This window comes from Mercenaria mercenaria, chromosome 13, assembly GCF_021730395.1.
Source record: "Mercenaria mercenaria strain notata chromosome 13, MADL_Memer_1, whole genome shotgun sequence".
In the NCBI taxonomy this organism is placed as follows: domain Eukaryota; kingdom Metazoa; phylum Mollusca; class Bivalvia; order Venerida; family Veneridae; genus Mercenaria; species Mercenaria mercenaria.
This window is the reverse complement of record NC_069373.1, coordinates 77,221,866-77,236,512: the sequence shown is the minus strand read 5'-3', so window position 1 is coordinate 77,236,512 and position 14,647 is coordinate 77,221,866. Positions and strand designations below refer to the sequence as shown.

General features: G+C 37.6%; 1 protein-coding gene and 1 long non-coding RNA gene across 6 annotated transcripts in view; one reads left to right on the top strand and one right to left on the bottom strand.

The window, feature by feature from the left end:
* LOC123528526 (histone deacetylase 11-like) overlaps positions 1–9,984 on the top strand; it is a 44,810-nt gene extending 34,826 nt beyond the window's left edge. For 2 of the 5 annotated variants that reach the window (XM_045308288.2, XM_045308292.2), the window contains 2 exons: positions 161–354; positions 9,761–9,944. In XM_045308288.2, coding sequence (XP_045164223.2) covers positions 161–354; positions 9,761–9,794 — 228 coding nt within the window. In that variant the 3' untranslated portion in view covers positions 9,795–9,944. Of the gene's footprint in view, positions 1–160; positions 355–8,981; positions 9,040–9,760 lie in introns of all 5 variants that reach the window. The other 3 variants (XM_045308290.2, XM_045308289.2, XM_045308291.2) reach the window with 3 other exon arrangements.
* A 747-nt stretch (positions 9,985–10,731) lies between these two features.
* LOC128548053 (uncharacterized) lies at positions 10,732–11,257 on the bottom strand. The gene is made up of 2 exons (XR_008366876.1): positions 11,117–11,257; positions 10,732–10,973 (listed from the first exon to the last, which is right to left on the bottom strand). It is a non-coding gene; the product is annotated as an uncharacterized LOC128548053 (long non-coding RNA).
* Between the last annotated feature and the right edge of the window lie 3,390 nt (positions 11,258–14,647).

Sequence of the window (14,647 nt, the reverse complement as noted above, 5' to 3'; positions counted from 1 at the left end):
CCTGATGAGATCTTTCTCCAGTACATGTAATACAACCTTGGAAGTTGCCATATGACCTATAATTGTATCAATGTGACATTAAACTCAATAAAAAAAATGACTGTGACTTAAATTCTCTTGGCTTAATTTGTGTTTAAAAAAAAACAAAACTGTTTTTCAGGGCATCGTTGACAGAGATGAAATAGTCTTCAGAAAAGCTCATGAAAAGCTAATTCCAATCGTCATGGTAACAAGTGGAGGATACCAGCGCTGCACAGCTCAAATTATTGCTAATTCCATACTCAACCTGAGAAGAAAGGGCCTTATAAAGTGTGAGGAGGCAGAAAACTGCCCCACACCTGCGTCAGGTTGTTTGTAGGTGTTGTTTTGTATTTTATTTTTGTTTTGTGATTATATTTCTTAGCTCACCTGAATCGAAGGTTCAGTGTGAGCTAATAGTATAGGTGGATGGTCTGGCGTCCATCGTCCATTGTCCACATTTTCACTTAAACATCTTCTTCTCTGAAACTACTAGTCAGAATAACACCTGTAACATCCTAGTGAGGTCCTCTATCAAGTTTTTCAAATGGGACACTTAACCCCTTTCAGGGGCTGCTAGAGCTAAAAATAGAAAAACCTGTAGGCGACTTCTTCTCATGAACCACTTGATGGATCTTCATCAAACTTGGTCTGTAGCATCATTATAAGGTCCTGTCTCAATTTTGTTCAAATGGGGGCACTTGGCCCCTTTTAGGGGCCACTAGAGCTAAAATTAGAAATACCTTTAAACCACTTCTTCTCATGAATGGGTTGAAAGATTCCCATCAAACTTGGTCTGTGGCATCATTATATGGTCCTCTTCCAATTTTATTCAAATGGGGACACTTTGCCCCTTTAAGGGGTCGCTATAGCCAAAATTAGTAATATCTTTAAACAGCTTCTTCTCATGAAACGCTTGAAGGATTTTCATCAAATTTGGTCAGTAATATCATTGTAAAGTCCTGTTTCAACTTTATTTAAATGGGGGCACTTCTGCTAGAGCCAAAATTAGAAATAACTTAAACGACTTCTCATGAAACGCTTGAAGGATTTTCATCAAACTTGGTCTGTAATATCATTATAAAGTCCTCTCCCAAATTTATTATTAGAAATACCTTTAAATGACTTCTTTTTATGAACTGGTGGAAGGATCGTCTTCAAACTTGGTCCGTAATATCATTGTAAAGTCCGCTCCCCATTTGGTTCATATGGGTGCACTTGGCCCCTAGAAGTAAAAATAGAAATGCCTTTAAATGACCGCTTGATGGATCTTCATCAATCTTGGTCTGTAGCATCATTATAAGGCCCTCTCCCAAATTTATACAAATGGGGGCAGCCTGTTCTTTTTAGGAGCTGCTAGAACTTAAGTAGAAATGCCTTCATAAGACTTCTTCTCATGAATTGCTACATGGATCTTCATCAAATTTGATTTGTAGCATTATTATAAGGCCCTTTACCAAAATTTTTCAGTTGGGGACACTTGGCCCCTTTGAACAGCTGCTAGAGCTAAAACTAGGAATACCTTTAAACAACTTACAATGAATAGCTAGATGGATTTTCATCAGACTTGGTATGTAGGATCATTATAAGGTCCTCTCTCAAATTTGTTCAAATGGTTGGCCCCTGTTAGGGGTTGCTAGGGCTAAAAGTAAATTTTATTTTTATTTTGTTGGGATCACGTCACACTGACACAAGTATATGTCATATGACGACTTTCCAGCTTCGATGGTGGAGGAAGACCCCAGGTGCCCCGCTGTGCATTATTTCTTCACAAACGGGCACCTGGGTAGAACCACCGACCTTTCGTAAGCCAGCTTTCCTCACATGCAGAATTCAATGCCCCGAGTGCAGCTTGAACCCACATCGATGAGGGGCAAGTGATTTGAAGTCAGTGACCTTAACCACTTGGCCACGGAGGCCCCCCGCTTAAAGTCAAAATATCTTTTAATGACTACTTATCATGAATCACTCAATGGATCATCATCAAACCTGGTCTGTAGCATTAATATAAGGTCCTCTCATAAATTTGTTCAGTTTTGGGTGTTTGGCCCCTTAAAGGGTCAGATGGTTAAGGTCCTCTTCAGGTGAGCGATGTAGGCCCATTCAGGCCTCTTGTTTTTTAGCCCACCATCATCAGATGGTGGGCTATTCAAATCACTCTGCGTCCGTGGTCCGACGTCCTTCCGTCCGTCCGTCCGTCCGTCCGTCCTTCCGTTAACAATTTCTCGTTATCGCATCTCCTCAGAAACTACCAGGGTCATTTTGACCAAACTTAGTCAGAATGATGTATTGGTACTCTAGTTGTGTCCCCCTGAAAATCAGACTGGTTCAACAATTTTTTTAGTGAGTTATGGCCCTTTGTTTATTTCTATAATTTACATAGATTTATATAGGGAAAAACTTTGAAAATCTTCTTGTCCAAAACCACAGAGCCTAGGGCTTTGATATTTGGTATGAAGCATCATCTAGTGGTCCTCTACCAAGATGATTCAAATTATTGCCCCGGGGTCTAATATGGCCCCGCCCCGGGGGTCACATGGTTTATATAGACTTATATAGGGAAAAACTTTGAAAAACCTCTTGTTCAAAACCATAGGGCCTAGGGCTTTGATATTTTGTATGTGACATCATTAAGTGGTCTTCTACTAAGCTTTTTCAAATTATCCCCCTAGAGGCCCCGCCCCGGGGGTCACATGGTTTACATAGACTTATATAGGGAAAAACTTTGAATATCTTCTTGCCCAAACCACAAAACCTAGGGCTTTGATATTTGTTATGTAGCATCATCTAGTGGTTCTCTACCAAGTTTGGTCAAATTATCCCCCTAGGGTCAAATATGGCCCCGCCCTGGGGGTCACATGGTTCATATAGATTTATATAGGGAAAAGCTTTTAAAATCTTCTTGTCAGTAACCTACAATATTCAAATTTGGACCACATGTATGGTTTTGAGTGGCAAGATGAACCTTGACATGAGTTGACCTTGGTATTGACCTAGTGACCTACTTTCACATTTCTGTAGCTACAGCCTTCAAATTTGGACCACGTGCATAGTTTTGAGCACTGAAAAAACTTTGACCTTGACATTGACCTAGTGACCTACTTTCACATTTTTGAAGGTACAGGCTTCAAATTTGGACCACGTGCATAGTTTTGTGTTCCGAAATGAAATTTGACCTTGATTTTGACCTAGTGACCTACTTTCACATTTCTCAAGCTACAGCCTTCAAATTTGGACCACATGCTTAGTTTTGTGTACCAAAACAAACTTTGACCTTTACATTGATCTAGTGACCTACTTTCACATGTTTGAAGGTACAGGCTTCAAATTTGGACCACATGCATAGTTCTGTGTTCCGAAAAAAATTTGACATTGATTTTGACCTAGTGACCTACTTTCACATTTCTCGAGCTACAGCCTTCAAATTTGGACCACTTGCATAGTTTTGTGTACCGAAACAAACTTTGACCTTTACATTGACCTAGTGACCTACTTTCACATTTTTGAAGGTACAGGCTTCAAATTTGGACCACATGCATAGTTCTGTGTTCCGAAATAAAATTTGACCTTGATTTTGACCTAGTGACCTACTTTCACATTTCTCAAGCTACAGCCTTCAAATTTGGACCACTTGCATAGTTTTGTGTACCGAAACAAACTTTGACCTTTAACTTGGCCTAGTGACCTACTTTCACATTTTTGAAGGTACAGGCTTCAAATTTGGACCACATGCATAGTTCTGTGTTCCGAAATAAAATTTGACCTTGATTTTGACCTAGTGACCTACTTTCACATTTCTCAAGCTACAGCCTTCAAATTTGGACCACTTGCTTAGTTTTATGTACCGAAATGAACTTTGACCTTAAGATTGACCTAGTGACCTACTTTCACATTTCTGTAGCTACAGGCTTCAAATTTAGACCACATGCATAGGATTGTGTACCGAAACAAACTTTGACATTGACCTGGTGACCTACTTTCACATTTCTCAAGCTACAGCCTTCAAATTTGGACCACTTGCATAGTTTTTTGTACCAAAATAAACTGTGACCTTAAGATTGACCTAGTGACCTACTTTCAAATTTCTCAAACTACAGCCTTCAAACTTGATGCACATGCATAGTTTTGTGTACAAAGAACTTTGTCCTTGAAATTGATCTAGTGACCTACTTTCACATTTCTCAAGCTACAGCTTTTGAATTTGGACCACATGCACAGTGTTGTGTAAGGAAATGAAATTTGACCTTGAGCTAGTCAGTAAGTCTTGAAATTTGGAACACTCAAAAATGGCACATTGGTTGGTGCCAAGATCACTCTGTGATCTCTTGTTTAATTCTCAGTATCGTGTCACCACAATCCTTGCTGTTGGGAAACTGCACATTATTTTCTGTCTAGTTACTTAGAATACTGGTAGATTTGTATTATAACAATTTCTAGTTTAGCGCTTTTTACACAAATTTTGAAAAATAAAAGCAGATTTTTCTGGTTTACCGTATTTACCCATCTATAAGATGACCCTTCTATCAGATAGGTTTCTTTAACTTTTTAAGAAATAGGCAGTATTTTGCAGACTGTTTAATAAATACTTCAGATCAGTGATGTTGACTCACTTATTAGATGAGGCAGCCCATTAGGTCCGAGTTTTAGGGGGAAAACATTGTCTTATAGGCAAGTTAATACGGTATACACAAAAAAATCTTACACATTATATTTACTAGATTTTAATTTTATAATGTGTCTTCATTCAGCATTTTAAGAAGACTTACTTTATTGTATACCAGTAGCTTGGGAATTAATTTGATGTGAAAAGACAGCTTCTTTCCACACTTGTCATGACTGTGTACATATTGTAAATATGTTTTAATTCACCCTGTATAGAAAAATAATTATTTACTGGTGTTGTCTCCTTGTGTCAGTCTTTGGTATTTATTTTAGTTACTTTAGTTACTTCAAAATCAGGATAAAATGTGTTTCCACTGAAATTTATAAGCTCTTCAGCTCAGGAAGAACAGTTATGAGTGTCATTTGTTTGGTCTCAATGAGAGAGTAATTGGTACTTTGTTTCCTGCCTAGGAAGCTCAGGAAATCAAGAATTGAGGGCTCGTGAGTTTGATCCACCTAATTTGTGACAAGGTTTTTTGTGAATTGTGGATTTGTTATGCAACATCGATTTGTACCCTACGAATAATTATTATGCCCCCCTTTGAAGAAGGAGGGGTATATTGTTTTGCTGATGTTGGTCGGCCGGTCTGTCTGTCTAGACCAATCGGTTTCTAGATGATAACTCAAGATCGCTTGGGCCTAGGATCATGCAAGTTGATAGGGAGGTTGTTCATGACCAGCAGATGACCCGTATTGATTTTGAGATCATTAGGTCAAAGGTCAAGATCACAGTGACCCGGAACAGTTTAACCGTTTCCGGACGATAACTTGAGAACGTTTGGGCCTAGGATCACGAAACTTAATATGGAGGCAGATAATCCCTACTAATTTTGAGATCAGTAGGTCAAAGCTCAAGGTCACAGTGACCCGGAACAGTTAAACTGTTTCCAGACGATAACTTGAAAAATAGAACAGATTCCAGATAATAACTCAAGAATGCTTTGGCCCAGGATCTTTAAACTTGACATGGAGTTTGGGCATGATCAGTAGATAACCGCTATTGGTTTTGAGGTCAGTGGTCAAGGTCACATTGACCAAGAACAGTAGAACTTTTTTTGCCAAATAACTAGAGAATGATTTGGTCCAAGATCACATTTGATATGGAGGTCACTTATGACTGGTAAATGACCCACAATTATTGATTTGAGGACAGTACATCAATAGTTCAGTGCACAGTGACCAAATAATTTCTGTTCCTTGTGCAATTACTAATTGCATCAAGGGGGGCATTTTGTGTTTTACGAACTCATGTTATATTTATGTCTCCCCCCACTCTGGGGGAGACATTTTGTTTTTGCCCTGTCCGTTCATCCGTACATACGTCACACTTCATTTCCAGTCAATAACTGGAAAACCATTTGTCCTAGAACCTTCAAACTTAATAGGGTGGTAGGGCTTCTGGAGTAGACGACCCCTATTGTTTTTGGGGTCACTCCGTCAAAGGTCAAGGTCACAGGGGTCTGAACATTGAAAACCATTTCCCAGAATGTTGAAACTTCATAGGATATTAGGCATGCAGAGTAGATGACCCCTATTGATTTTGGGATCACTCTGTAAAAGGTCAAGGCCACAGGGGCCTGAACATGGAAAACCGTTTCCAATCAACAACTTGAGAACCACTTTACCCAGAATGTTAAAACTTCATAGGATAATTGGATATGCAGAGCAAATGACCCCAAACAGTTTTGGGGTCACTCTTTTAAAAGTCAAGGTCACAGGGGCCTGAACATCGAAAACCGTTTCCGGTCAGTAGCTTGAGAACCACTTGACCCAGAATGTTGAAACTTCATAGGATGATTGGTCATGCAGAGTAGATGACCCTTATTTTTTTTAGGTCACTCCATTAAAGGTCAAGGTCACAGGGGCCTGAACATTGAAAACCATTTCAGATCAATAACTTGAGAACCACTTGACCCAGAGTGTTGAAACTTCATATGATGATTGGTCATGCAGCAGGGTTCGCACAGGCTTGAAAAGTACTTGAAAATGAAGGGCAGTCTTGAAAAGTCCTTGAAAACACAATTTGTCTTGAAAAGTGCTTGAAAATTGCCCAAAGACCTTGAAAAGTACTTGAATTTCTTATTTTCTCGTATGCTAGACAATTAAAATCTCCCCAAAAACCAAAAGTAAATCTTTTAGAATAAAATGGCAAGTTTCGAAGAATGGGCAGAGCTACGAAAACGCCGTAATAAAAAAGGTCGAATGTGTTCGCGACGAAAGCAAAGTTTGGGTACGAATGTTTCGTACTTTCTGTTTAGCGTTGTCTCCCCTGACTAAAATGGCGTCAATTCGTCACGGAGCATGAATCGCAATTCTTATCGTAATGGGAAAGTGTGTGACAGTCTTACGGTACCCTCACCCCAAACAGTTACCATTCTGTTTGCATCATCGAGTGCTAGTATTTCAAACTAAGTATAAAAAAATAATGTACTTAAAGCAGAAATTATATGGACAATGCAAACCAGAAACATGCCTTAAACAAGTCCAATGAAAACATTAATAAAATATTTCAAACCATGTTTCCAGACAGTAAAATAGCGAAAAAGTTTGCTCTTGGTGAAAGAAAAACTGCCTATATCTGTGTATTTGGCCACTTTAAAAGCTTACTGATTGAAAAGATCAAGGGACCATTTGTCGCTCTGATTGATGAAACTTGAAATAAAAAGATGCAAGAAAAACAGATGGATCTTCATATTAGGTTTTGGGATGCAGAATCACAGCAGGTAGTAACACGGTATTATGGTTGAATAAGTCCTTGAAAACTATAAGACTAGTGCTTGAAAAGTGCTTGAAAAGTCCTTGAATTTGACTTGGCCTTGTCTGTATGAACCCTGTGCAGAGTAAATGACCCCTATTGTTTTTTGGGTCACTCCGTTAAAGGTCAAGGTCACAGGGGTCTGAACATTGAAAACCATTTCCGATAATAACTTTAGAACCTCTTGATCCAGAATGTTGAAGCTTCATAGGATGATTGGTCATGCAGAGTAAATGATCCATATCGATTTTGGGGTCACTCAGTTAAAGGTCAAGGTTACAGGGGCCTGAACATGGAAAACCATTTCTGATCAATAACTTGAGAACCACTTGACCTAGAATGTTGAAACTTCATAGGATGATTGGACATGCAGAGTAGATGACCCCTATTTATTTTGGGATCACTTGATCAAAGGTCAAGGTCACAGGAGCCTGAACAGTAACTTGAGAACCACTAGGCCAAGAATGTTGAAACTTAGCGTGATGACTGGACATGCCAAGTAGATGATCCCTATTGCAGCCAACCATGAGTGTCTCTTTGACTTATGCTCCTAACCCCTATTAACTTCTTGCCTATACGACTTTGCATTGGGGGAGACATGCGCTTTTTTACAAAAGCATCTTCTAGTTTAGTAGTAAGATCTTTTGAAAATTTTAAAATACCTGAATTATTTTCAGTTATATAATCAAAATTGTGTTTTTAATGGGAAAATCAAATATGAAAAAAAAGATATATTTGAAAAGAAAATAAGGAAAACCATGTTATGGAAAAGATGGATCAGACAGTAGGCACATTACAATTTGATAGCATTAAATTTGTTCTAAGAAAATTGTTTTCAACCTCTTATGTTAGGAGTTTTCCCCAATCTCTGATTCTTGTGGGGAGTTGACCTCAACCTCTATTTATGTTGGGAGGTAGCCTCAACCTCTGATCCTGTGGAGGGATGTCCTCAGCCTCATTCCTGTGGAGGGATGTCCTCAACCTCTGACGTGCATGGGGAGGTGTCTGGCACCTTTGATTCCTGTGGGGAGGTGTCTTTAACCTCAGAATCATGTGGGGAGGTGTCTTCAACATCTGATTTCTGTGGGGAAGTATCCTCAACCTCTTATTCTTGTGGGGGTGATGTCATCAACCTCTCATTCCTTTTGGGGAGTTATGCTTAATCTCTGATTCATGATGGGATGTGTTCACTTACTGAGAACAAGTTAGTATTGAATATAGAAACTCTAGTTCGGTTAAATAACTAAAATACTTTTGAAAATGGCATAAAACCCATATCAAACGCCCAAACAATTGTCTTTTTTTTCTCTCCTAAAGGGTGATTACAGTTCAATTACTCAGTTTATACAGTTTCTTATTTATCATTGTTAAATTCCGTGCAAATTTAAGAATAAAAAAAATGAAATGCATTTGACCACCTGTAATTTAATTGCAATTTCAGTTTTGTAATCCATTTTGTAGTTTGAATACATGTGTCAGAATTGAAAATGCACTTCCATTTTCTGCTTTGTAGAAAATGATAATACATTTGAGTTTATCTTTACAGCGTGAAGTCAAAATGTTAACCATTGTGTTTGTTAAAGATACAAGAATTTCATTTTAGGGTGTGTAACTATTTCTCTACATGTTTAGAAAAAATGTAAAGAGCAATTTATTTAAACAGCAGTCTGCTGTCACTGGAAGGTGTTGCATTGCACAGAAAAAATTCACGAGTAGTTTTCGTTAGAAATAACATATCCCAAACAGTGTTTTTGTCATTATATAAAATCATTGTGTGGAAGTAAGATGTGAAGGAATTATATTATGTAAGTAATAATAATGCATCTAAACAACGGTTGTGTAATTCAAGAGAAGGTCACTTTTTGAGATTTATTATTCCGATTCTAACACAGTTGATGTAGGTTTGTGTCTATCTGTTATATTAATGCATTTTAGGTAGTAAAAAATTTTAATAAACAGGGTTGCGAGTGATTCAAACATAGAAAATGTAAGAGTGGCAGACACCAAATGAATTGCTCTAGTGAGCATATGTTATCAAGCCTTTGATGTACAGACAAGCAGTGTATCAGGATGTACATTGTATTCCAGATATTACCAGGATTTGGAGAACTTTAATTTCTTCATTGGAATAACTTGCACAAGATCAAAATTTATTTTTGATATACAGAAAGTTTTTTTTTTCATTTGCTAGTCTGGTCCGATTCAGTTTTTTTACTACAAAACTGCATAAAATTACCATTAAAACGAAAAGAACATTTTAATGGATGTTTTGATCAGGTAACTGTAAATTCTATGACTAACAACAACATATTTGTGTGTTTTCAGAAGTAAAGTCAAAGTATCAAAGAAGCCAGAGTGATGTTGGATTATTTGCTAAACTAAAGAGTGTGTGTCTATCCTCTTCAGGCTCCAGTAAGACCGAGGTTCGAGCTACGCCTGGCGCTGGCGCCAGTGCAAACTTGTCAAACTCCAGTACAGATCTCGCCAAAGATAACAAACTTGATGACTTTTTGTACAGTGAAGTACCCGCATCAAAATCTTGCTCAGATTTGTCATATTCGTTCAAAGATGAGTCAGACATTGACATAGCTGGTTTACTCGATATGAAATTTGGAAAAATTGGTCAAGCTGGAAGAGGCGTGAAAGATGATGTGAATAAAAATGATTGAAATGATGCGAGATGAGTTATTTCATCTGAATAAGTTTCTATATTTAGAATAGTTATCTATATAATGTTATCATTCCTATGAAATATTTTTATTCTTAGATTGTTTGCTTTAGCTAAAATTTCGTGTTTACTGAAAAATTGAGTATTTGGTAAATTTTGGCATGACTGTCAATTCAAGATTGATACACAACAGCCATATTCTAGAAAAAAAAGTAAAAAACATTTTTGGTTTCCATTAAGGAGGTAATGCTACATAATATTCATGACTGTTTGATTGGAATGTTGCTTTATTTGCAAAAAAATAGCGAAGTTAGAATCAACACATACATTACCCAATCTATGGTAATTGAAGACTTAATGAGATTTGTAGATGCTTTAAGGATTATGTATATTAAGAATCAGTCATGAGGGCTATTCTCCCTGTAAAAAAATCTCATTTTGAACATAGGATTACAACCTTAGAAATTACAACCTTGATAGATAGTTTTAGGGTACTGTTTTTGAACACATTGTTAAATTGACCAGAGAAGGGTTCTTTTAGCTCACCTGTCACGAAGTGACAAGGTGGGCTATTGTGACCGCTTGATGTCCGTCGTGCGTCGTCTGTCGTGCGTCAACAATTTCTAAAAAAATCTTCTTGTTGAAAACCACTGGGCAGAATTACACCAAACTTCACAGGAATGATCCTTAGGTGGCCCCCTTTCAAAATTATTCAAAGAATTGAATTCCATGCAGAACTCTGGTTGCCATGGCAACCGAAAGGAAAAACTTTTAAAATCTTCTTGTCCAAAACCACAGGGCCTAGGGCTTTGATATCTTGTGTGTAGCATCATCTAATGGTCCTCTACCAAAATTGTTCAAATTATCCCCCTAGGGTCAAATATGGCCCCGCTCCCGGGGTCACATGGTTTATATAGACTTATATAGGGAAAACTTTGAAAATCTTCTTGCACAAAACCACATGGCCTAGGGCTTTGATATTTGGTATGTAGCATCATCTAGTGGTCCTCTACCAAGGGTCAAATATGGCCCCACCCGGGGGTCCCAAGTTTTACATAGACTTATATAGGAAAAAAAGTTTAAAAATCTTCTTGTCTGAAACCACAACACTTAGACCTTTGATATTTGGTTTGTTGCATTGTCATGGTCCTCAACCAAAATTGTTCAAATTGTACCCCTTGGGTGAAAAGAGGCCCTGCACTGGGGGTCCCAAGTTTTATATAGACTTATATAGGAAAAAACTTTAAAAATCTTCTTGTCAGAAACCATACGACCTAGGCATTTGTTATCTGGTATGATGCATTGTCTAGTAGTCCTCTACCAAAATTATTCAAAGTATGCCCCTGGGGTTTAAAGAGGCCCCGCCCAGGGGTCACTTAGTTATTATGTGAGTTACATAGGAAAAATACTTAAAAATCATCTGATCCTATTTCCAAGACTATTTAATTATAATTACCTGATGACCCCAAGTAATATGATGTCACTTGATTGTGACCTTGACCTACTGACCTACTTTCTTGTTTTTTAAGATACAGCCTTGAAATATTGATGACTTACACAGTTTTGCACACAAATCGTAAAACTGAATTTCATTGACCATGAATGTGACCTACCGACTTTCTTAATATTTTATCATCAGTTTGACATTTGAAACGTAGCTCATATTACTCAGGTGAGCGATCCAGGGTCATCATGACCCTCTTGTTTATTTGATAAGGCACATTGTAAGAAAAAGATATATGGAATATGAGGACATTTTTCCAAGACTTTTTGAGTTTTTTTTAACAGACAAAAAGTGTTTCACTTAATTTGATACAAAAATCAAAATTGTAGTTCTGATGCTTTACCAACAACTAAACTATCAGGCGGCTTACACATTTTCTCAAAGAATTGTGAATCAAGTCAGAAGTTGTGACGTATGTGTTCATATTGACTCTAGTTCAATGTATAAACAGTATTGGGTGTTGGTGATTTTCTATGAGGTTAATTCATCTTGTTTAATAGTAGAAAAACACAACATTAAAATCTAAACAGCTGAGCTACTGAAATTAATTTGTAAATTGTAGACTTTGTCATATATGATAATTTTAATGCTTTTTCATGTGAGGTTTTTATTGCAACTGTAGAAGTGTGAATCTGTTTTTGTTTTAGTGCAATACTGAGTACCTGTATTAACATTTTTGTTTTGTCTATTACGTGTGTATGGTGCATTGTTGCTATTTTGATACTTTTATTATTTGTTGTTTTTTAGTTCTGAAATTTCAGATGGATATGTGTTACTTATAAAATATTTTATTACTTTTGATGATTTCTTGATTATATTGAAACAGTATTCTAGTATAAATAGCAAGCTTTGGGGTAACGGCCTGGTATTTTGCCAGGGAATTGCACATATATAAAAAGATATGTTAACAGCATCAATCTCCATGTCATCACATTGTCTTGTCACGTCACGCTTAGAGAATAACATCAACAGCAGTTTTATTCTAGAATAAGTGTTGTATAGAAGATATGAACATGGTGGTAAAAGTTTAATTTTTCTTAAAATATCATAAAAACTACTTTTTTTCCAGGTTGCTTTTATATTCATGCTATACAAGACAGGACATAACATTTTGTGCTAGTATGGTATATCTTTCTCAGAAATTTATGAAAACTATTTTATTTCAGGTTGTTTTTAGTTTTGTTTAAATAATCATGCTGTACCAGACAAGAAATAAATGTTTAACGCTAGTATAGTGTATTGTTATTGTCTGTAATTCTGGAAACAACAATATGCAGCTAGCTACACTAGTATCAGAATGGTTGCTGGATGTATTTGTGTGTGGAACTTGTAGCTTGCTCTGCAAATATCAGAATGGTTTCTGGATGTGTGGAGCATGTAGCTGGCTTGGCTGGTACCAGAATGGTTGCTGGATGTATTATTGTGTGGGGCATGCAGCTTGCTCTGCAAGTATCAGAATGGTTGCTTAATGCGAGGACTCCACTATTATTTGAATGGTTTCTGGATGTGTGGAGCATGTAGCTGGTTATGCTAGTATCAGAATGGTTGCTGGATGTGTGGAGCATGTAGATGCCATGGCTAGTATCAGAATGGTTGCTGGATGTATTATTGTGTGGAGCTTGTAGCTGGTTATGCTAGTATCAGAATGGTTGCTAGATGTGTGGAGCTTGTAGATGCCATGGCTAGTATCAGAATGGTTGCTGGATGTATTGTTGTGTGGAGCTTGTAGATGCCATGGCTAGTATCAGAATGGTTGTTGGATGCATTTGTGTGTGGAACATGTAGCCAGCTTAGCTATTATCAGAGTGGTTCGTTGTTATGTTTGTTTGTTTGTTTTGGGTTTAACGCCGTTTTTCAAAAGTATTTCAGTCAAGTAACGGCGGGCAGTTAACCTAACCAGTGTTCCTGGATTCTGTACCAGTACAAACCAGTTCTTCGCAAGTAACTGCCAACTTCCCCACATGAATCAGAGGTGGAGGACTAATGATTTCAGACACAATGTCGTTTATCAAATAGTCACGGAGAACATACGCCCCGCCCGAGGATCGAACTCACGACCCTGCGATCCGTAGACCCACGCTCTTACCTACTGAGCTAAGCGGGCGGGCTTCGTTGATATGTGGAGCATTTATCTGACTTGGCTAATTTCAGCTTGGCTGATGCGTTTGTGTGTGGAGCATGCAGCTGGCTATACTAGTACCAGAATGGTTGCTAGAAGTATATGTGTGTGAAACATGTAACTGACTGCTAGTATCAGAAGGGTTGCTGGATACATTTGTATGTGGTACATGCAGCTGGCTCTGCTAGTATCAAACTGCTTGCTGGATGTAATTTTGTGTGGAACATGAAGCTTGCTGGGCTGGTTTCAGAATGGTTACTTGACGTGTTTGTGTGTGGAATATGCAGCTGGATAGGCTGGTATCAGAATGGTTGTTAGATGTAATTTTGTGTGGAACATGCAGCTGGCTCAGCTAGTATCAAAATGGTTGCTTTATTAGTGTGTGTAGCATACAGCTTCTTTCGACCGATTTCAGAATGCTTGCTTTGTGTGTGTATGCATGGATAAGAGCACTGAATGTCTTATCTACAATTCTGGTATACATCAAGGCACAGGTTCAAATAGTCTGGTCTATGCAGACCTATAGCTTGTGAGTTCAATGTCTCCTTCAAGGATCAACTTTTCTGATCATGGCTTGGCTGTAGCTAGGAAATCCAGACTTTTGCTTTGATGAGATATATTGTATGAAAGCCCTTTATATTTTACATTTTCAGTTAACCTTGCCAGCACTGTTGCCCCTTCTGGCATCTACTGTAAAATCATTAATATTCACAAGGATCTAATTTTAGTGCATTTTATGGATGCGTCAATCCCAGAAATCTTATCCAAACAAACTAATAAAATTTTCATTACATGTATATCTAACTTTAAGGCAACCACAAAATCCAGGAAAATAGTACCCTGTAAAAATTAATTATTTTGCAGTATGTAATGTATATATAATAACAAAAGTTCTTGCTTACATTCTAAATCTGTTAAAAG